Source organism: Meriones unguiculatus (assembly GCF_030254825.1).
Source record: "Meriones unguiculatus strain TT.TT164.6M chromosome 13 unlocalized genomic scaffold, Bangor_MerUng_6.1 Chr13_unordered_Scaffold_37, whole genome shotgun sequence".
Classification (NCBI taxonomy): Eukaryota; Metazoa; Chordata; class Mammalia; order Rodentia; family Muridae; genus Meriones; species Meriones unguiculatus.
In genome coordinates, this window is record NW_026843647.1 from 3,975,959 (window position 1) to 4,000,814 (window position 24,856).

Genomic DNA, 24,856 nt, shown 5'->3' on the forward strand with positions numbered 1-24,856 from the left:
GTGGATACAGCCCTGATACAAAGAAAATAAACTGTAATAAACAAATAGCTTAATTAAATGTATTTTCATTTTCAAACATTGTTTTCTCTCTTTTTTATTTGAAATAATAGTCTCACTATAAATTCTAGGCTGACCTTGAACTTAGTGTACATAATAGATCTGCTTACCTTGCCTCCCTAGTACCTGCAGGATAGTTGGGCATGGTCTACCTCAATAATTCAGTTTTTTCTGTGGGCTTATTGAGAGTAAATTGTTGGCTTCAAATGGTCATGGTAGGCAGCACACAGACTCTGTTCCTAAGTCCAGTAATGGAAAAAAAGCATTGTTCAGATGCAGTTGTTTGGCTTAAAATCCTCTCCTTTAAGTATAAAGAAAATTATTGTTTTTTTCTTTAACATTGCGATTTTATGACACATCAAAGTAGATTGGAGTTCTGTTCTTAATTCAACAGATAGTGAAAAGTAGCCTCACAGACATAAGGAGATTCTCAATATAGTTAAGTGTAACAACACATTACACTTGCCCCAACATTCTAGCAAATCACTGAGGTTAAAACCATCCAAGCCAGGCATGGTAACACAGTCCTGTAGTCATGGTGTTTAGAAAGAGAATGCAGAAAGTTCAAGATGACAAAGTAATCGATGGAAATATCCCAGGTCAATGGTATAATGGGAGGTCCACAGAACAAAGGGGACTGATTGGCTAAGACCAATGTCCATAGTCTTCCCCACAGCTCCAGAACATCAGGGCCATTCCAGCACCATGTGTTATCTAAGGAATTTGTCACCCTGTGCTTTCTAATGTTTCCTGTCCAAGATAGCTTACCTCAATTCAGGGTTAGACTCCTGTGGACATTGGAGACTAGAACTCCATCCAAGTTGTGGGATTAGCAGGGATACACTCCATAATTATATATCCTACATAAAGGGTTCAGCACAGAAACCTTAGACCTTATCCTCACAACCAATAGGAATAGAATTAGTTATATATATATATAATTAGTAATATATATATTACTACTAATGTAGTAATATATATATATTTGCAGGTCCACACTTATTCACACATTCTTTTTTAAGACATTGGAAGGAGAGAATTCAGAAAGGCATGGAGAAAAGAGAAGGAAGGGGAAATGGTGTAATATATTTTAATTAACATCTGTAGGAAAAGTTTTAAATAAATGGTGGCTGGAGATAGCATGGAAGATATCAGAACTGGGTGTTGTTACAGAAGACAAGTTCCATTTCAGATATCACTTCCTAGCCAGCAAATATCCTCTAAATGTGTTTCCATGGATCTGGTGCCCACTTTGGCCATTTCAAGTAGGGTACATCTACACATGAACACAAATCATCCGTATATCTGAAAGACATTTAAAGCTTAACAAAGTGGCTTTCTTAGGGTCAGAGTGCTCAGTGGTTTGAAGCAGTGATTGGTCTTCCAGATGACCTGGGTTTTATCCCAACAACCACATGGCATCTTACAGCTGTCTAGAACTCCAGGGTCCATCACTATCACAATACATCAATGCACATGAAATAAAAGGAATTTGAAAGGGAATTTTCTATATTGATGTCACAGTTCTGAGAAAGAAAGCAGACTTGGGTAGCTGCAATGAACTCCTTTTCCTTTATTGAGTCAATCTACCTAAAGGCAAAGGCAGCCTTATTCCGAGGTTAGACTACCTCTGCATAGCTGTCCATCTAAGAAGTGGTGTTAGGTGTCATTACCCTGATTTCTGTATTTGTGATCTCTCCCCTTGGTATGTGAGAGAATTGTGGCTTTGATGAATCTTGTTAATGTACCGTTTATATCATACATGATGAACTTAAAGGTACTTTTGCTCAGTATATCTCCACCTGCTTTTGGAGCTAGACTTGCAGTCTTCAATTTCTACTGAAATTGTTCTAAGTGTGATCTGTGCAGGGGGGATTCCAAGATGGTGGTGACCAATCTGCACTGTATTAGATGGGGCATAGCATTTGGTTGAGGCAAATTGGACGCAGGCCTCCAGGGCCATCTCCTTAGTTTGAAAGGAACAAACATTGGAGCTCCTGCACTTTCTGCATATCCAGCCAGTGAGGAGCCCCAGGTCAAGGAACCTCCACTCCAGCAACCAGACATCAGATGGTCCATGCTCCCCTCAAGGGAGCTTTAGTATTCCTGGAACAGTTATGGTCAATTGCATCCAGGCCCCTCCATGACTGTCTCCCAGGTCTGAGAGTAATAAACCATGGGGGCCCTAAACTTTAGGCTTATGCCAGTGACTGTGGACCCCCAGGCTTAGGGAACCTCCATTCTTGCAGCCACATATATGATACCTCCTGCTCCCCTTCAGGCATCTTCAGGATTCTTGGGACATTTGGGTATCAATAGATCTGGTACCCCTACAGCTGTTTCCCTGGTCTGACAGTCAGGAAACCTGGACCCCCAGCACTTGACAGATATGCCAGTGAATGGAGATCACCAGGTCCAGGCACTTTCCTCTCCAGCACCCAGACATTGGATCCCTCCTGGTCCCCTGAAAGCAGTATTGGGGTTCCTGGGGATGAGTTCCCAACATTGAAGCCACAGTTCACTGGTCACCCAGACCAGGCAAACAGTGGAAGCACCTGGATCATGGTGCTTCCCATAGGATGGCCAAGCCCAAATGAGTCTGAGTGACAGGGACACAAAGTATGACACAAAATCCCTTGCATTTTCTTCCACCTAACCCCCTCAATTAACCTCCTGTCTTCTGTGTCTGGCCTGCACCATCACCATCTCCAAGGACACCAAAGATCAGAGCCTTGTACTCTTTCCTTTTCCAGAAACTAGTGCCTTGCCTCGTCAGTGTGAAAATTACCAACTGAATCCACAGACATCAGCTCAACCTGCTCCCTGGCACCACTTCTGGTCAAGGACACCACCAAACACATCACTTACAGTCTTCTGATGGGATCACATACTGTTGCTGATCTTGACCCATCTAGATACCAACTTCCTGAAGAAATGAACATTCAGACTTCCCAAAAGATGATGCTGAATCCCATGCCCCATAGACCAACCCTACCCATTCATCTTAGTGATATATACACACAGACTAGGGTCACTTCCATACCCTTAACACATACATCATCCTAGGGATGGACACAGACCCAGTCACATGGACTGCTAGTGTGTTCTCTTTTTTAATGTTCCTTTGAAATATATACACCTTACCCTTGTTCATTCCAATGCTGATTTCTCTTCTCCCCTCCCCCAACTCTCTGGCTTCAATTTGGATATTGCATTGTGATATTTATTCTAAGCATCCTGTCTCAACTTTGTGTAAACAGGCCAAAATAAAGCAACTAGACACAATGTTGAGCAATGGGAGGAGTCAGAGGGCAGGAAAGTGGGGAGGAGCTAGAGGACAGTAAATGAGTGGGAGGAGAAAGTGTGAGAGGAGAGCTAAGGGAGGAGAGAGCTAGGGGAGAGATTTTGAAACTATGTGGAGATGTAATGGACCTAAGTTATCACTAAAAGCAAGTATAATGTGGTAAATCTAAATGTTAAGAAACTATGAAGGCATGGAGGTTTAGGATGGAGTAAATATTGCCCAGCACTGTGTTCTAGGTTAACTAAAGAAATCCCCGTGTCTGTGTGGTGATTTTCTTGCACAGCAGTTTAAGATTAACAGCCAGCCTGACTAAAAGATAATTAATAGTACATTTTAACAGCAACTTGCAACAAATGATGCCCAACTAATCTAAGTATCCACACCCTTTAAATCACACTTTCTCATAACTTGGTGGTTGTAATAAGCTCCCAGTGATAAAACCCAAACTTAAAACCTAAAAAGTCCCAGGTCAATTACTGTCTCTTTAAGAGATACTCTTAAACCAGCCAAGGAGCAAAGAATAGCCTCCTGTGGGCAGACCTGAGACTTCCATAACAAAACTGACTGCTGCAGCAGTTTAACTGAGGGGTAAACATGCATGGCTTCCTTATGTTGTGGCTGGCTCAGCTCAGCTCAGCTCAGCAGCCATGGTGGGAAGTAGAGGCATTGGAGGCAGAAAAACTTCTAGACAGAGTTTGGCCTGAACTGCATCTTAAATTTTTAAAAATGTCATGGCAGAGGGTGTTTTACCCGCTTTTGGCTTCATTTTGGCTGTCATAGTCATGGACCTAGTTACAATATGTTTAATTGTGATGGTTCTTCTCCTGCCTTCTCCAAGAAAGTTCAAGGAGAAAAATGGGAAAAAAAAACAAACAAAAAAACAAGGATTGGAATACTAAGTTACAGACAAGAAAAAGGGCACTCTTCCTAATAATTAGATTAATAAAAGCTAAAATTCAAAGCTCTCTGGCTGCAAGATACTTGTCAGCTCTTTCAGGTAAGGGTCCATCAATTCACTAAAACTTCAACTAAAATAACCAACTGAGCTTTGTTAGTTACAGCATAAATTGGCACAACTGAACCTAAACTTAAATTTCCTTGTCTCTTTGTTTGATTTTTATTTAAGGGCTTTGAGTTACAATGATAATGATTTGGATAAGGTAGTAAAGGCACATGCCTTTCTTCCCAACATGAAATAAAAAGAAACAGGCAAGTCTCTGAGTTCATGATCAAACTAATTTACATAATAAAAGCCAAGATGGCAACTCCTGCTGTTTAGCCACTTGCAGAGATACTCTAAGGTTCAAAATGACAAGATTTTCCTCTAGGTTACCATGTAAATTCTTTTTTCCTAATAATAGATGTTATGTACTTACTGATCTAAAGGTTGGATTCACATATATTTTAGGTTTATGTAAAGAGAGATAATGTCACACTGCTCTGGAAACTGCCTTATCCTTTTAAACATGAGATATTTTCACAGGGAAAAAATACTGGCCATGCTTATGTAAAAAAGACACAAGAGGCTTAAAGATGGCAAAGTACATGCCAACCTACTTTAGTCAAAAAAATGAAAAATTATATTCATATGTTTAAAAAAATAAAACTGTCCATCTCATATCAAAAAGATGGGAAGCCAAAGAATAGCCCAAACCAATGTAAAAACCCAGGTACAAGATGCTTAGGATATACTAAAATGCTAAGGGTAAGAGAGTTTATATGCTTAATGGTGAGAGTTTATATAAAGTGTGGCTATAAAGGCTGTCCACTCTGTATAAAAAAGGGGCAAGCTACAAAATAGCCATTATCAATGTAAAGCCCAGGTACCAGATGCCTAGGGTATGCTTAAATGCTTAAGGTAAGAGGGAGTTTATATAAAGTTTGGCTGTAAAGGCATAACTACCCATTCTGTATAAAAAAGGGAAAGGACACATAGCTACACCATCTAAAAAAATCTGGGGCTAAACTTCTAAACAGATACAAGCCACTTAATTTATGCTTATATTCTCAATTAAAAAGGAGTTTATATAAAGTTTACTTAAAACATGGGTTTTCTATTGATCAAGACAACCAGCTTCTCTCTGTAATGGGAGGATTTTCCAGGGAAATAGGTAGCAACTTGGCCTAATACAACAGGCATGCAAGAGCCCAAAAAGCTATTTTAACTTAGCCAACCTTGTTTTGATTTCAACAGGATAATGACTCTATGTTCAATAATAATGGTAATTTGAATTGCTCTGATCCCTTTACACGGGAACAACTCTAAAACTAACTGAGAGATTTAAAAAAATGTCTCTAGCCAGAAATTCAACAATACTTGGCCAATAAATCCTTGGCTAAAATGTCCGTAAAATATACTATTCTAATATTTTAATTTGCATAGATAGAATTGCCTTACAATTTAGTTGCATCCTACACATCTCATACATTCATAATTTTAGAACTCTATAATGCTTGTGTGAAATTATGTATTTGCAGAACAAAAGAAATGGACACCAGAGATGATGGATCAAACCTAACAGAATCATTCTTCAGCATGCTGAGACATTGACACATCTGTTCCAGCATCTTGCATGTCCCAGCATTCTGCTTGTTCCTGCCTCAACTGCTTCAACTGCTGTATCTCATCAAAGCCTGCTCACAAAAGAACATTGAAGAAAGCTACTAATCTTAATTGGTCCAGTATTTTAGACTGGTCCAAAGAGAACTTTTATTAAGCCTGAAATTTCTCAACATTCAAAGACTGGACCACAAATGTTATTGTTTGCTTAATTAACCATTTTTTTTCCCAATTTTACTTGGGCCCCCTACAGGATTTCTACATGTCCAAAATGTCAGCTAGAAGAAATCCATGAGAACAACGTCTGATTTTCCTTAAAGGGGGTTGGGTGTGTATTTGGTTGTTTGCTATGGCTATGAAATTTTATTGTCATTGGGAGATGTTTATAATTAATAATGGTCATATTCAGAGTGAAACAAGGTTATACTCAGGGATTTCTGTCTTTTCTTTTTTCTATCTTTCTTAGATAAGGAGAAAAGTGGTTAAAAAGAAAATAGTAAACAGGGATATCATATAGGAATAAGATAAAAGGTATATTATTGAATCTACTCAACTTAGGGTTTTATTTGTTATTCTCAAGTAAGGTTAATTTTAACTCTGGTATAGAAATTTGCATACTGATACAAAAATAAGTATTTTTGATACATTGGTATAAGCTTTACTATATTGATACAAATTCAAAGTTACTTCCAATACTTTTAAACTGCTATTAAAAACTGGTTAGGATATTAGGTAATGCAAGTTAATTGCTAGTTATTTAATTCATAGTCATGTCAGACACTAGTCTAATTTATCACATGAGCTTACATCTGAGCTTGAACAGATAGATATGATTTTGTAGACAGATTGATGATATAAAGATAGGTAGTCTTCAAAAACTTCAGAAACCTACAGAACATGGCATTTTAAAATGTCTTTATTATTTTAAAGATTCTTTGACAATGAGACAGGTCATTTCCTGACACCACCCCACCTACTTGAAAGAAGATAATGAGCATTGAAGAACCTCCATATGGAAATGGCTTCAAATGTGGCAAACAAGCCACTCAGGTAAAGATATAACCCTTTCTTCACAACATACAAATTCTGCCCAAAATGGGCAAGCTTAAGCAGAACAAGTTGACTGCTGAACTCTGCCAAGACAGGGTAAGCAAGTCATAAATAGTTCCTGTTTCACATATATGTCTGTAAAATATTCTGAGCCAGAAGGCTGAAGATGATGCTCCAACCTTACAGAGAGTTATGGATGACTGTTCAGTCAGAAAACTGTTTCTGTCAATTTTTAATTTTTGGAAGTTGCTGACATGCACTTCCTATTTACTCTAATACCTAATTTTATTCCTTCTCAAGTCTCTGATGGGGTTGAAGATCAAAGAGTTATAGTGCCACAATTAAGCTTAAGTTGTTTAGAAGTTAAGAAATGCTTTCATATAGGTAATAACAATATGGATAAAAGTTAATTTAGGTATAGAACGTTAAACTTGTCAAGATAGATAGGATTATCAGATTCTTTCTCCTATGTTGCTAAATACACATGCACTGGACATTGCACATGTAGATTTTACCTAACAGTTTTCATAATTTCAAAATTATTATTGTATTGAAAGAAAAGGAGCATTTTATTGGACTTAGAGTGGGAAATGTTGGTATAATGTTCTTTTGAAATGTATATACTTTACCCTTGGTCATTTAAATGCTGCTTTCTCTCCCCTACTGTCTTGTTTCAATCCAGACATTGCATTGTGATACTTATTCTAAACATCACCTGTCTCAACTTTGTGCAAACATCCAAAATAAAGTAACTAGGCACAATGTTGAGCAGGGAAAAGAAGCACGCAGAAAGGGAAGAGCCAGAGGACAGGAAGATGGGAATAGAGCTTAGAGCAAGGCTTGAGGAGAGCTATGAGAGAGACGTGGAGGAGAGATCTTGGAACAGCATGGAGAGAATGAACCAGACCTAAGATTTAAAAAAAAAAAAGCAAGTTTAATGGGTAAAATCTAAGTGTTAGGAAACTATGAGGGTTTGGAGGTTTAGGAGAGTGTAACTATTGCCCAGCATTGTGTTCTAGGTTACCTAAATAAACCAGGTCTATATGTGGTGATATTTTATACAGCTGAATAGGATTAACAGCAAGCTTTAATAAAAGATAATCAATAGTAAATATTAATCACTGCTTACAACACAGGTGCCACAGGGAGACACACCTCACCTAGTACTAAGATTTTCAGAGGAAACACCCTACACAGGAGAGGAAAGGAAAGCCAAGAAACCTTGTTGGTAAAAAGAAAAAAAAAAGATTCAACCAAGGGAGGGCATTTGTGTGGGGGTCCGCCAAAAGGGAGGATTCCTCCTTTTCCCAGGAAAATGGAAAGATACCCATCAGTCTCTCAGACAAATGGGAACATTTCTGCAGAACATGGAAAGAAAAAGCATCAGTTAACTGGTGTTGGATATGTGGATATAGCAACTGGGTAGCCAAAAAGGAGGAGTTCCAAAACCAGGGAAGGGAGAGGGAGGAATCCCACATTTTAAGATAGAAAATAGGTCCAGTACTTATCTGGAGCCTAATTGTTCTGAGAGGTGGGTTCAGGTGGCTTTTCTGCAGCTTACAAGGATCCCTCTTAAGTTTTATAAAGGAGATAAAACTTTACACATGGTAGCATCTCCAGTGTAACATGCATTGAAATACACATTTTTGAAAAGGTGGTAGACATACACCTTTGTGTTATCTGCATCAACATTTTTGAAGGTGAGATTCGGAAAGGCAGAAGCCTTTCATGAAGTAGAAGGGACAAAAGCTCACTTGGTCTTAACTTTTACTACGCTTATACATTATGGCAAACAGGCTTAACCCATTTTTAAGTTTATATTTATCAATCTTAAACACTTTCTTAGACCCTCAAACACTTATAATTTGTCTTTTCCAACTTTAAAAGACTTTCTTAGACCCTCAAACATTTATAACTTGCATTTACCAACCTTAAAACACTTTCTTAGACCCTCAAACATTTTGTAGAAGCTTTATAACTTAAACTTCTTCTCCATAGGCCTTTGTATCTAGTTACTTAGCATGAGACATATGTGAGACTTTTGTGAACATTTATTGTTCTTTAGCCAAAGGGATGGCAAAAGGTTACATCTGAGGCTTCTTTTTTGAGCCTGAAGCAAACTAGACTACCTAGACCTTACAACTCTACCAGTGAGGCTTAAGGCCTGGTCTCCTGCATATGAAGAGAACTGAGAAGGCATCTGAAGTCTCCCAACACAGAAATTGACAATATGACCAAGGAACTCTAGTGTGAGATCAAAACAGACCTGAAGTGTTACCGTGGGCTGGGCAAGGGTGGTAGGGTTTGATGAATCTAGGAGCCATTTGTTCTCTACCAGGCCAAGGAGCAGGAAGGCTGGAAGTATCTGTGGCTCTTGTACTGGTTGAGCCTCCATGCCTACGCATAGAAAAAAAGCATGCATGGGAGCATTCTGACTACCAGAAGCTAGTCTGCTAGCAGGTAGTCATACCTTGTTGAGGCAGCCATGGGACCAGTGTCTCCTTTGGCTGTATTTCAAGCAGTCACCTGGCAGAGTTGACTTTTGGCTATACCCCCACAAGATGGGGCACTGAAGAACTCTTGTTTTCTGTGTGGGAATGCCAACAGTCTCATAGCAGCATCCAAGATCTTGAGCACAGTTTAAGCCATAGATGAGCCTGTCAGGAAGGCACCTCTCTTATTCTTTTTACCAGATCCTATATGGTGACTCAGGAACCATCCTTAGATGTTTAATTAAGATTGCAGTGAGACCATGTTTGCACCTGTAGGACTATAAATATAATTTTGGACATGTTTGAACAATTGATCCTGTGTGATCTGTTAACTTGCATTTGTTATCCATCAAATATTAAGGCTTTAGGTTTTGTCCCTGTCAAGGTAGAGCCTTAAAGGTCATAAACATAGTCTATAACTTATACAAGTTTAAGGCTGTATTGTAGATCAATAATGTTTTTATATTTAGAAAATAAGAAAAAGAATATTTTAACCTTGATAGTGAAGATATAGCATAATGACCAAGTTTTAAAATGAATAAATAAATGACTCTCAAATTAACAGATATTAATTTATAGTATGCTTGGAACTATATCATATAGTTTAAAGGTATTTTGGCCAAAACTTTTACTTACTAACCCTCAAGCTGTGCGATTTAGAATAAACAACACTATAGTAGGACATGATTAAACAATTTTAAAATTACCTTTGAATTAATTTTACCAAATGCATTAGCCAGAAAGCCTAGTGGTATATCCGGATCGCAGGCAGCTCATGGCAGGAATAATAGCATTTATTTATTAATTTAGGAATAGATAAAGTCACAGGCAGTTAGACATACATTTTAAATTAGCTAATTTGAATAGACTTTTGTAACCTTGAAATTTTAGCATCATATAAAAATTATGTTGGACCAGGTTTGGAGAATATTGTAGAGCATGTTGTAAAATATAACTTGGAATTTTTAGAAAAATCCATACCAATTTAAAATGAGAGTTTTTCCTGTCCTTATCTAAAAGGAGATAAAATAGAGAATTAATTATGATTAAAATTTTTCATACCATGTCATCACCTTACGGTTTACAGTTTAATTTTCACATTTCTTTTGAGAGTATAAAAAAAAAACAAGAGAGTATTTTTATTTAGTGGGCTAGCAGGAAGAGAGAAAGACACAGGAGTTTGAGAAAAGAAATACGGGGAATCGCTTTTACATTCTGATCACTCTTAGTGTTCCTTGGTATGAGACATTTGAGTAGGGCAAATATCAGTGGAGAAACTAGATGTTTCCCAAAGAGAAGAGAATATGAAGAAGCCATTCCTGTGCATGAGAAAGGGGAAATGGAACTGGACCATGTGGCTAGTGGTTCATCAACCAAATAGGACTGCAGGTCAGGGACTTAGCCCAGGTAAAACCAGGAACCTCCTTGCCTAGTACCAGGGCTTTATGGGCAGAAAGTCCAAGTTCTCATAGGGAGAATATCATCTGTGGGAAAGGCTGGGGTAGATGGGCAGCTTTAGAGTAGAGATAAGAAGGGGTTCAGTGGTTTTTAGGACCTATAAGGGACTGTAGTTTTTCCAACCTCTCTGACTTTTATTGGTGCCTTACAAATAAAGGAGGAACTGTGTACAAAGTGAGAACTGACCAGTATTGGAGCTTTTAAAGTCACAGCACCGAAGGGAATGGGCAAGAAAGAGGGAGAAAGCATTCTTGCTGTGACAGGAGTTGACAGTAACAATGTGAAGTGAGGTAATCAGTTGTACATGATCAATAAATGTCCTGTGTGGCCTATAGAGGAACAAATCAGGAGTCAGAACAAAGAACTAACCTTATCATGAGGATGATACACATGCTCCAAATTATTTATCATCTGTTTCCTGCTTTTCTCCCAAGGTTATCTCATACCAACCAGGTGAAAAGTAGCTGTAGTTAACCTGTACCAGTGTGAAGTCACAAAAAAATCTCCTTTGTTTCCTAAAATCGCTCTTTAATTGTTAATATTCGTGATAGCCTTCTGCCTGTGGACAGATTGTTCACTCCGCTGCAAGTTGAATAACTGGCTATTCAAGCTATCCCAATTGATTCCAGGAGGAGGAAGAGCTTACAGAGAGCTGAAATGTGGAAGGGTAGGTTATTAGACAACAGGAACAAATCTACTGAAAAATCTCTGCTGATTTGGGAAAGGTGTGACCCTGATTCTCCACATATGAACCCAAAGGTCGAATCATGGATCCAAAGTCCCTGCCTGGAGCAGAGGATTTTCCTCAGCTTCCTCCCTAAGCTAGGCCCTCACTACTCTTCGTAATTAGCAAACATGCATTCATTCCTCCTGGGCCAGGAAGCACTATGCTTTGTCTCTTCAGTACATTGTGACCCTAGGGTAGGTGCTCATGTCGCTCAAGGCTCACTGACCAATCAGGAATTCTGGGCGGATCCTGCACTCAGAGGAAGAGGAGGGTTCTTCCATGTGCCAGGTTTTAGGTTTGGTTTGGAAGTTGAGCTGTCTGGAATGTTCGGGGTGCTGTAGTCTGAGCTCAGCTACTGGTTCCTGTGAGGGGATTTCAGGCGACTTCCAAAGAGGTGACATGGTGAGTGTGTGGCCGCTGCCACCAACGTGGTGGTGGAGCAGGAGGCTGATCAGCAGAAGCTGGTTTAGTTGGTCCTTCCTGGGCTGGATGGAAACCGGCAGCCATCAGCTGCTTGTGAGGTCCTTTGTCCTGGCCTGCTGAGCTGAGTCCCACGTGTTAAAAGTGGGATGGACTGTGAGCAGACTGCATGTGGCGACCTGGGCACTGTTAAGACTGAAATCCTGGGACAAATGGCTGAGGTGCCTATTTAACAATTCAGAGCAGAATTAGCTACCAGGTTTGCCCAGCATCGCTGAGTCCCTCACTGTATACAGGCTATGGCTAGCATACACTGCCCTCTAGCCCAGAGCTCGGGCCCTTAATCCAGCTGCCTTTCTTTCTGTTATTTAAGCAATTTGGTTCCCTGATCTGATTCATCTATTTACTGTCATAGTCTCATAGTTTGGCGTGCCCCTCTCCTCTCCTCCCTGTCCTTCCATGGCTCAGGGATGTGTTCACCTTGGGCTCTCCCAGAAGTACTTGCCGGTGTGTGTGCCTTTCTAGGGATAATAAATTTTCTCCCCACCATACCTAGGAAGAATCATGTTATTTAATTTTTAGTTTTTCATTCATCTCTTATTTGCTACTCTTTTCTTTCAAATTCAAGGCTCCTTTAGGCTTCAGTTTTTGTTACTGTTTGCATTTGACTGAGGGGTGATGCAGGAATTCTCAGCTGTGAGGTAGAGATGGCTGCATTGGACAGTGAGAGGGTAATGAAATGTGTACATGCAGCACCCTGTGACTTGTAAAATAAACATGTACCCTGGGAGAGTGGAAACATTTATTCAACTACTAATTTACTAGGCTGAGGCTCTGTCTGCCCTAGGGCAGAGCTGAGATGGTTTGTGCTGTCTGAGTCCCCTGATCTCTAATCCTCCAGTAGAGGATCTGCCAGAGCCCTGAGGCCCAAATGCTTGGTTTAAGCAAATGATGATGGACTCTGGGGAAGCTACACAACCAGGAAGGAGGACCATTACAAAGTACCTTGCAGAGTCTTTCCAAGATTCTTCTCTGGTGCTTCTAAATTGATCAATATCCAGGACAACAAGCTTTGCCATGGAGACCATAGGCTTCATTGTTGCCAGTCCCAGAAAAGCTGATCTGCTGAGCTAGGAGACTTCCACGTGTTAGAAGTGGGATGGATTGTGAGCCAGTATATATGTGGTGCCCTGGGCAGAGGCCCTTGCCCTGTCAGCTTTTCTGAGTGTGGATTCCCTGGTGAGGAGGAGACTCTGCGGCTCTGGCCTCTAAAAGGGACTCTCATTGTCCTGTTTATGTTGTTCTTGAGGCTTACTACTGTCTTCTCTGTGTGTCTTTCCAGGTCTATGTCATGTCACTCAGGAAGATCTTTTCTAGTTGCATCTATTTGCCTGAACATTTCATGATTTCCTTGTGTTTAATGGCTGGGTAGTATTCTATTGTGTAAATATCAGTTTCTTTACCCATTCTTCGGTTGAGAGGCATAGAGATTGTTTCCAGTTTCTGGTTAGTAGAAATGATGCTGCTATGAGCATGGTTGAGGGAATGTCCTTGTTGGATGGTGGAGCAACTTTCAGGTGTGTGCCCAGGAGTTGTATAGCTGGGTCTTTAGGTGTGACTTTTCCCAGTTTCCTGAGAAAGTGCCAGATTGATTTCCAAAGTGGTTATATAAATTTGCTCCCCCTCCAGCAATGGAGGAGTGTTCCCCTTTCTGCACATCCTTGCCAGCATGTGTTGCTACTTGAGGTTTTGGCCATAGTCATTGTGACAAGTGTAAGATGGAGTCTCACAGACAGTTTTGATTTGCATTTCCCTGATGAGTGAGGATGTTGAGCACCTTTTTAAGTGTTTAGGCACTGTTGAGAATTCTCTATCCCTGTATCCTATTAATAATTGTATTATTTGGTCTGTTGGTGCTTAATTTCTTGATATCTTTAGCATAATTCTGGATATTAGCCCTTTTTCAGATGTAGGTTGGTGAAGACCTTTTCTCAACCTGTAGATAGCCATCTTCTCATCTTGATAGCTTTACAAAGCTTTTGAGATTCAAGATGCTCCATTTATTAATTGTAGATCTTATCGCCTGCATTGCAGATGTTCTGTTAGGGAAGTTGTCTATTGGACCAATGAGTTCAATAATGTTACCAACTTTCTCCTCTTGCACATTTTGGGAATCTGGCTTTTTTGTTTACATTTTTGATCTACTTGGTCTTGAGTTTTCTGCAGAGTGAGAAATATGGATCTGTTTGCATTTTTCTATATGTGAACATGTATTTGGAGCAACACTATTTGTTGAGGATGCTATCTTTTCCATTGTATTTATTTATCTGTGTCTTTGATTTGTTTCCATTGATCACTCAGCTTATTTCTATGCCAGCACCAGGTAGTTTTTATTACTATTGCTATTAGTATATCTTGATGTCAGGTATGGAGATAACAACAGAAGTTCATCTTTCTAGGCTGAAGTAGTCTTTCCTTAAAAAAAATATGTCTAGGAGAACACAAATGGGTGTTGGCTTTCAGATGTAACCACACAGTAGTGGGTACTTTGATGTAAGGACACAGGCATAGGTGACCTGAAGGATAAGCATGTGAACAGATGCCTTGAAGGGATGGGCCACAGGTTGTTTAGTATTTTTTGTTTTTGTTCTGTAAGAAGCAAACGTTTTGCTTTGCAATGAAATGAGCAGGAATGCCACAATTTAAGCTGTTGAAAGAGAACACAAAATGTGTTAGGCCAATTGACTTCTTTGGGGCATTACCAGTCTCTGTCATCTGGATTCTAGAAGTCCACTCAAACAGCAATTGGAACTGTTTTATTAAATTTCTTTTATTTATCCATTTCTTAATCTCTACCTATCTTCAAAACTTTATTCTTTCCAACACCCTGACTCGGTAAAAGAGAACAAAAGCTAGAAGGGAAAGATTTATAAGTCCACTTAAGCTGCTCTGTGAGGTTTAGGGTGGCCAGGTTCTTTGGGGCAATACCTCTTAGTCACCAGGATATCCAGCAGTCCAACAAACCAGCAGTGACAAACAGAGCAGCAGTTTGGGTAAACAGCATCAGGAAGAGCAGCAGCTTCTTCCTTCTTCAAAGACCCCTGGCCCTCTCATGGCTCTGTCATGTGTACCTTTTCCACAAGACTAAGAAATAACTATATCCAGGTGGCAAAACCTCAGGCCTGCTAGAGACAATCATAAGTAACAGCTGTGGACAAACTGAAGCAGCCTCTTGCTCCATGCCTGGGGTTAAAAGAAAAACACATTGACATAACATGAGTAGAATTTTAAGGAAACAAAAATTCTTAATACAATTACTGATTTTATGATTTGATATATTCTCTCTCTTTTAGTTAGTTTGATTAGAGTGTTTCCATCTTGTTGATTTTCTCAAAAACCCAAAACTTTATTTTTTGGATTCTTTATCATCTCTTTATATTTTTTTTTCTGCTCTCAGTTTGATAATTTCTTGATCTCTACTCCTTTTGTGTGCTAACATATTTTGTTCTAGACTGTTCAGGTCTGCTGTTACCTTGATGGCATGAATCCACTTTAATATCTTTATGTAGGCACTTTGTGCTATGAAGTTTCCTCTTAGCATCTCTTTTCATTCCTCATTTTTTCCATGAGTTTGCAAGTGATATGTATTTATTTTCTATGAATTTTATGCTTTTCAATTTTTTTTTCTGTTTGAAACCATTTATTTTTCACTTGGTCAAAGTTTATTCACTTTCCATGAGTTTGTAAACTTTGTGTTCTTTCTGATGCTATATATATATATCCAGCCTTAAGCCAGGGTGGTCTGATAGGATACAGGATGTTATTTCAATTTGCTCTTAGGACTTACATTGTGTCTGAGTATGTGGTCAATTATAGAGGATGTTTCATGAAATGATGAGAAGATACATTCCTTTATGTTTCTGTAAAAAGTTTTGTAAATTTCAGATAGTTAGTCCCTGCTGTGGTAATATAGCTGAGCTCAGGTGGTGACATATTCCCTGACTGTTCTTGAATCTATTCCTAAACTGGTGTCTAAGCATCTGGGTTTGGGGCAATTATAGGACTAAGTGCTGATCTGATATGTGGGAGTTTTGTTCTTGGGGTTCTGTTAGCACTCTGAAGTTTCAGAAAGTGTGTTGGATGAGTGTTGCTATTTTAATGACCTGCTTGGCTAGGGTGTTCATGTATGCTGGATGGTATGGAGGGGAAGGAGCCACACGTGTTCAGTGTTGGAGCACTAGAGAAGATCCTGAGAATAGGTTTTGCATTAACAAAGATATTGGGAAGATCCCCCTTATACCGCCTTAGTCTCCATGCAAGCATGGCCTAGCATATGCTCTTGTGTTGATCCACATCCACCTTTATGTATTAATATTTGCCAGAGAATATATTCTTAGTCTAAGGATGTCAGGTATTCATGATATTAACACTCCCTGAGACTTCTGAGTCATTATATTGCAGGTGTGTGACATTCTTCCTGCCTCTTGTTCTTGTTTTGAGTTTTTAACTGGGTGAATATGAGTAGTATTTTGCCTTTATGTGTGACTATGCAGCTTTTGTGTACCTGATCCTTACAATAGTCAGCTGATGGCCTCAGAAGTTCAGAATTTGGAGTAATGGGTAGTTGTGAGCCTGAATGTAAGCACTGGCAATTGAGGCCAGTTATTGACAAGACCAACAAGTGCTTTTCATTGTTGATCCACTTCAGCCGTCTTATGTTGCTCATTAATGGACAAATATTCCAGGACTAATGTTTTCATCTGTCCATTTGTACCTGTTTGAACATGCATTCCCTTTTAGTAAACTTTCATTAATATTAGTTTAAACTGGGACACTTCAGGTTTCTGGAAGATAGATATAGAACTGTATTGAATACACAATTCTTTGTTGGAACTTCAGAAATACCATGGAGTTCTTTGTATCTTTCTTAATTGAATGATTTTTTTTGCAGTGGATAAAGGCCTTAACTCTACCTCATCTGGATGTCGTGAAATTTGTTTTGGAGGCCAGACAACCTTGCAGCACAATGAAATACACATACCTCTGCTTCCTGACTACTAGAATTAAAGTCATGAGCCAATACAAGAGCTTGTCCATAATTATTGTACTTAGTAATTGTGCATACAATTTCTGTGATCTGCAGTCTGTACTGTTCATCACCATCCTTGACTTTCTTACTTTATGTCTGTTACTTGACATTTCTCTTGTAAGACTAAATTCTATTCAAAGGTTTCCGATTGAGATGAACCTCCTCATTTAGTTTACTTCTAAAATGACCAGGTGAGTACATCAGAACTTCTCTATCAGGAGATAACTCAGGGAAGAACCAGTACTATATGAATTTATTGTCAATGAAGTATACTTTTACATTGTTGCCACTACTGTGCTTTCACTTATACCCATATTTGGAATAATTTAGAATTTTATCACCTATGATGATGTGAATGTGTACTTCACTCAGGAAGAGTGGGCTTTGCTGGATCCTTCCCAGAAGAATCTCTACAAAGATGTGATTATAGACACCTACAAGTACCTTACAGCCATAGGTAAGACAGTAAATTTTCTTTCACTATTTGGTTAAAGTGGACATCTGTTGTTGATTTTTCTCAATGATGCTCTTATGTAATTTCAATTGGAATGAGGAAGAATAAATTAATCATGTTTCTAAAGTTCCTTGAAGAGAGAAAATTAAATTTTCCCCAATTTTCAGTAAAATATCAACTCTTTCTGGTATATATTTTAGGCTACAATTGGGAAGACCATAATATTGAAGAACAGTGTCAAAGTTCGAGAAGATATGTAAGGTAATTATCCCATGGAAGCTTATATAAATATACCTGTGAAAAATTTTCAATGTGTCCCAGGAGTTTTAAAGGAAAGCAATAGTGTAAAGAATCCAGTATTCTAGAGTATTAAGGAATATTAAATTCTCCCAACCTCATGTTCCTCAATGTAAGCTGTTATTTTGTTTTCAAGGCAGTTTGATATGAATGAAGACAGTGAAACCTTTGCTAAACAGATATTACTGTAAAAAGGACTTTTATTCAATCTAGAAATCATGGTCTCCAAAGATTACTGCCCCTCTGTCTGCTACCCTACGCCTGGGTAGGGCAGATTCTAGGTTCCATACAACCTACCTTAGGCCTAGGAGTTTTTTGGCCTCTGAGAATTACTGCTAAATAGACAAATCCTGTCTTATTCTTTCTGAGCTCATAAATGGTTGATTCAATTCACCTGTTCTTACTCAAACTCCTCTCCTAGCTTCCTTGTTAAATCTATCTTTTCTACTGTCACCTAATTGCTTTGTATAGTCTCAAACTAACTCCATCCGTCTTTTCTAATCTTCAGGCTCTTTTTTATTCTCTGGCTCATTTGATCTTGACCTCAGTTCTCTCTCTCCAACCTGTCTTTCTATTACTGTCCCAGTAAAACTCCCTCCTCTCTCCATGTAGTACCCCTTAAGAAGCTCATTTCCGTTCTTGTCTCCTGAGAGATGCATGTATCATATTCTGCCAAATATTTTTCTGATTGTGTCGGCTTTCCTGCCATTACTTTTTCTTCTAAAGGATTAGAGTTTAAACTGGGACACTTTTATGTCTGGTTTTATGTTGATATCTTTGATGTACTTGGACTTTCGTTTTGTGCAGAGTGAGTAGTATGGATTTATTTTCATTTTCCTGCAGGTAGATATCCAGTGAGACCAGCATCATTGAAGGTGCTGGTCTTTTTTACATTGTATGATTTTGGATTATTTGTCAAAAACCAAGTGACTGTAGGTGTGTGGGTTTTTTTCTGAGTCTTCCATTTGGTTCCATTGATCGACTATTCTGATCTTATGCCAATATCATGTAGTTTTTATTACTATGGCTGTGTTGTATAGCGTGAGATCAAGGATGTTGATACTTACAGACTAATTGTTGTTGTACAGAATCGTTTGGGCAATTTTGGGTTTTTTCTTTTTCCATATGTAGTTGAGAATTGTTCTTTGCAGGTCTTCAAAGATTGATGTTGCTATTTTGAAGGGAAATGCCTTGAATCTGTAGATTGCTTTTAGCAAGATGTCCATTTTCAGTATGTTAATACTATGCATCCATGTGCACAGAAGATCTTTTCATCTTCTGTTATCCTCTTCAATTTATTTCTTCAGGAATTTGTAGTTTTTTTTTTTTTTTGTTTGTTTTTTTTTTTTCAAAGACGTCTTTTGCTTGCTTGGTTAGAGACACACCAAGGTACTTCATGTCATTAGTAAAGGGTGTTGTTTCCCTAATTTCTTTCTCAACCCTTTTGTCTTTGGTATATAGGAGTGCTTCTGATTATTTTAACTTAATTTTGTATCCAGCCACTTTGCTGAAGGAGTTCTCTGGTGAATTTTTGGGGTCACTCATGTGTACTATCATATCATCTGTGATTAGTGATACTTTATCTTCCCTTCTTAGTTGTATCCTCTTCTCTCCTTTAGTTGTCTTATTGCTCTAGCTAGGACCTCAAGTACTATGTTGAAGAGATAGGAATGAGTTGGCAGCCTTGCCTCATCTCTGGGTTCAGTGGGATTGATTTAAGTTTCTCTGGGTTTAGTTTGATGTTGGCTAAATGCTTGCTGCATATTGCCTGTACTATTTTTATGTAAGTGCCTTGTATCTCTGATCTCTCCAACACTTTAACATGAATGGGTGTTGGATTTTGTAAAATGCTTTTTTGGCATCTAGATGATCATGTGGTTTTTCTCTTTCACTTTGTTTATATGGTGGATTACATTGATGGGTTTCCCTCTTTTGAACCACCCTTACATGCCTGGGGTGAAGCCTACTCAGTCTTAGTGGATGATATCTTTTATGTGTTCTTGGATTCAGATTGCAAGTATATTATTTAGTATTTTTGCTTTTAATTTCATAAAAGAGATAGGACTGAGGTCCTCTTTTTTGGTGGGCCTTTGTGTAGTTTAGGTATCAATGTGACTGTGGATTCACAGAATGTGTTTGGTAATGTTCCTTCTTTTTCTGTTTTGTGGGATAGTTTGAAGAGAACTGGAGTTAGCTTTTCTTTGAAGATCTGCTAGAATTCTCCACTGAAACCATGAGACCCTGGGCTCTTTTTGGAAGGGAGACTTTTGATGACTACTTCTATTTGGGGAGGGGGAAACATAGGACTGTTCAGTCTATTTACCTGATCTTGATTTAATTTTGGCAAATGAAGTCTATCAAGAAAAGTGTACATTTCATTTAGATTTTCAAATTTTCTGGCATATACGCTTTTGTACTTCCACGTAATGATAGATTGGATTTCCTCTGTGTTTGTTGTTGTCTCCATTTTTGTTTCTGATTTTGTTGATTTGGATAGTTTTTCTCTGCCTTTCAGTTAGTTTGGCTAAGGGTTTGTTTATCTTCTTGATTTTCACAATAGAACAAAAAACAGCTCTTGGTTTTATTGATTCTTTGAATTGTTTTATTTGTTTCTAATTTATTGATTTCAGCCCTGAGCTTGTATATTTCCATTCATCTACTCTTCTTGGGTATGTCTGCCCCATTTTTTCCTAGGGCATTCTAAACTATAGTATACTTCTATATGACAGAATGCATGATACTGATTACCATATGAATTAATATTTTTTCATGTGTTCATTCATTCGTTCCTAATAACAACGGGATCATAAACTCGCATCATTTTAAGAAAGTCTAGTCAAAACAGGGGACTATTAATAAATTAAACTAATATACTTAATTACTTGACCAAACTCATTGAGAATATAGCCAAAGAAATCACACTACAGAATATCTCTATGAATACTGGAACTTTGGAAATTGTTCTGTTCATTCTGGTTCACTTTACAAATGCAGTGTTAAAATTCCTCTATAAAAATGATAAATCATTACTGATATCCCTTTTTAGATACTCTAAAAATTCAAATTTGTTGAGTATCATACCACTTATACTGCAAAAGGCATATTCTTTGAATAGGTGATAATTTAATATTCAAAACCTCCTTGTGAGAAAATATTCCATAGCAAAGGTGATTTTACTCAAATCCTGGAAGTTGCTAAGCTAATTTACACAGAAGGTAGGAGAGTCAAGAATATTGTTGTGGAGGAACCATAATCACAATAGCACATGTTTTTGACAAGCAAAGAGTCAAACTCTGTGGATTTGGGAATCTTTCATTTGTTATTCTTCTTTTAATAGGTATCTCTTTTGTCATAATTCATACAAGTCATGTGAGGGTATGGATATGGAAAGAAGAAACATACCTCGCTCTTCCAGAACAATTAGAAAATATGTAGTAGTCCTTACTTTGAGTAGACTTTCTGAATGTGGTGCAACTTTACATTGAATTTATTAATAATTATTCACAATGAAATTATTAGTTAATTGTTAAAGAATATTCATCATGTCCTCCATAGCTATGATGTTCTTGTAGATCTCCGTCATTGCATCTTTGTTGAGATACTTTTTGGAAGGATCCAGCAAAGCCTGCTTTTCCTGAGTAGGCATTTTCCAGAAGCACATCACCATGTGCTTCTAAGTTATCCTATACATGCATACAACAGAAAGCATGATGGTGACAACACTATAAGTTTATATTTTTTCATGTGTTCCTTCATTCATTATTAATAAAAAATGAATCATAAACTTGTATCACATTCAGAAAGTCTAGGCAAAGCAGGGGACTATTAATAAATTACACTAATATACTTGATTAGTTTTCCAAACTAATTGGGAATATAGCCAAAAAAAAAAAAGAAAGACTCACTAGAGAAAATCCCTATAATTTCTGGCCCTGTGGAAACTGTTGTTTCTATTATGGTTCATTTACAAATGTAGTATGAATCCAACTACAGAAAAATTTATGAATTCAGTCACTGTGGTAAAGCTGACTCTTTCAAGGTCTTTTTAAATATGTGAAAACCCACTTACATAGAAAATTATGCTAAAAGTGAGCCATGTAATAAAGTTTCTTGCCACCAAAGATATCTTGGAAGGTACAAAACACCCACAGTCAAGGGGGTAACTATGAATGTAAGAAAAGTGATAAAAGGTTAAGAGGCAACTTCATTTTACAATTAGACGAAATTGCAAACTTAATTTACACCGACACAAAGATTCATCAGTGTAATGACTATGGTAAATCTTACAGATGCCCAATTATCCCTACAGGAATGAAAGAAGACATATTTATGAGAAGCACTATGGATGTAAGCAGTATGGTAAAGCCTTGTCCCAACCCAGTGATATCCTAATGCACAAAAGAACACATACTGGAGAAAAACCCTATGAATGTAATCAGTGTGGTAAAGCCTTTTCACAGGATAAAAATCTCGAAAGGCATAAAAGAACACATATTGGAAAGAAGCCCTTTAAATATCATCAGTGTGGGAAAGCCTTTTCACAATTGATTAACCTCCACATTCATAAAAGAACACATACTGGAGAAAAACCCTACGAATGTAGTCAATGTGGTAAAGCCTTTTCAAACCTCGGTACACTACAAGTGCATAAAAGAACACATACTGGAGAGAAACCCTATGAATGTATTCAGTGCGGCAAAGCCTTTTCTCAACAGGGAAATCTCCAAATGCATAAAAGAACACATACTGGAGAGAAACCCTATGAATGTATTCAGTGCGGCAAAGCCTTTTCACAGCACTCTAGTCTACAAATGCATAAAAGAACACATACTGGAGAGAAACCCTATGAATGTAATCAGTGTGGTAAAGCCTTTGCATGTTGTAGTGCTCTCCAGAGACATGAAAGAATTCATACTGGAGAGAAACCCTACAAATGTAATCATTGTGGGAAAGCCTTTTCACAAGTCAGTAATCTCCACAGTCATAAAAGAACACATACTGGAGAGAAACCCTATGAATGTATTCAGTGCGGCAAAGCCTTTTCACAGCACTCTAGTCTACAAATGCATAAAAGAACACATACTGGAGAGAAACCCTGTAAATGTAATCAGTGTGGTAAAGCCTTTGCATGTTGTAGTGCTCTCCAGAGACATGAAAGAATTCATACTGGAGAGAAACCCTACAAATGTAATCATTGTGGGAAAGCCTTTTCACAAGTCAGTAATCTCCACAGTCATAAAAGAACACATACTGGAGAGAAACCTTATGAAGGTACTCAATGTGGTAAAGCCTTTTCATACCTCCGTACACTCCAAGTCCATAAAAGGACACATACTGGAGAGAAACCCTACGAATGTAATTACTGTGGTAAAGTCTTTTCACAATCCGGTAGCCTCCATGTGCACAAAAAGACACATATGGAGAGAAACCCTAGGAATGTAATCAATGTGGTAATGCCTTTTCAAAACCAATAGTCTTCAAAGGCATAAAGGAACCCATAATGGAGAGATACCCTACGAATGATATCAATATGGTAAAGCCTTTGCATGTTGTAGTGGTCTTCAGAGGCATAAAAGAATTCACACTGCAAAGAAACCTTATGAATGTAATCAGTGTGTTAAATGCTTTTCACAACCCAGTTCTTTCGAAGTGCATAAAAGAACACATACTGGAGGGAAGCCATAAAAATGTAATCTGTGTGGGAAAGCCTTTTCATGACACGGAAATCTCTAAAATAATAAAAGAACACATATTGCAGAAAAACCCTGTGAACATAATCATGGTGGTAAAGCCTTCACACATTGTAGTGATGTCGAAAGGCATGAAAGATTTCATACTGGATTGAAACCCAATGAATATACTCAACGTTGTAAGGCCTTTGCACATTGCTGTGATCTCCAAATGGATGAAAGATTTCATACTGGAGTGAAACCCTATGAATATAACCAGCAAACCCTTGTCACATTTTTTCAAAGCCTTGAAAGAAATCATATTGGAGAGAAAACCTTGTGAATGTTTTTAGTATAACAAAACCTTTGCACATTTCTATAGGCTTCACGTTCATGAATGAATGATACAGAAGAGAAGCCCTAGGAATGTGTTTCATATGGTAACTCAAGGCTTTGTTTTCATGTTTCATAGAGGTGTAATGAAGTGATCTAATCAGTAATCAACTGCACCTCACTGCATAGCTTTATGTGATATGAACATGTATATATGATTGGACGTTCTGTAATTCTGTATGTTCCTCCAAATCATCCATTTGTCATTTCATCTTGAATTACTGCATTTTATAAGAAATATATAGCATAAATATTCTAGATAATGTAACAGCAAGGATTTTACTTAAAAAGAAACACCTCTGGTGTGTGCATGTGACAGGATTATGTGGTTTTAATCCATGTCAGATTTGTAAAGAGTGGGGGACAACTTTGTCACATATCGTTTGGTCATCTCAATATGAGGATTGAGGTCTGGTTTCCAGCTTTGGACACCAAAATCCTTTCCTACAGCTCTGTTTCCCTGATGCTCCATTAAGATTAGTTGAGATATTGTATCGCTAAAACATTGTCTTTTTTCACATTATAAACATATTGTTATGTAATAATTGATGAATTCATGGCAATATCAATGATAAAATTTCTTTGAAAATGAAAATGTGCAGGCAGTTCTCCTAGGCACTGAGCCACATGTTTAGCCCCATGAAAGTGTGATGAATAGCGTTTACGTGTGAAAGATTGATCCTAACTACATCTTTAACTCAGCCCTGATGACTCAGAAGAAAGAGAAAATTGAGAACATAAGAAAGTAACTTAGGCTTGGTGCTTAAAGAAGTTTCTGAGCCACTATCTTCACAAAAATATGGAAGTATCCAAAAAATGGCCAGGAGAGCAACTGACAATACAAGTGTTTTAAAAGTGCCTGACCACTGGACCAAAGCCACCAGAC

General features: G+C 38.1%; 1 protein-coding gene across 1 annotated transcript; it reads left to right on the forward strand.

Moving 5' to 3' along the window:
• Positions 1-12,047: 12,047 nt before the first annotated feature.
• On the forward strand, positions 12,048-23,602 carry LOC132650951 (zinc finger protein 431-like). The gene is made up of 4 exons (XM_060376272.1): positions 12,048-12,164; positions 17,488-17,614; positions 17,812-17,872; positions 22,218-23,602. Exons 1-4 carry the CDS (start codon positions 12,048-12,050, stop codon positions 23,380-23,382), a joined length of 1,470 nt encoding a protein of 489 aa, XP_060232255.1. The 3' UTR covers positions 23,383-23,602.
• The last annotated feature ends 1,254 nt before the right edge of the window (positions 23,603-24,856 follow it).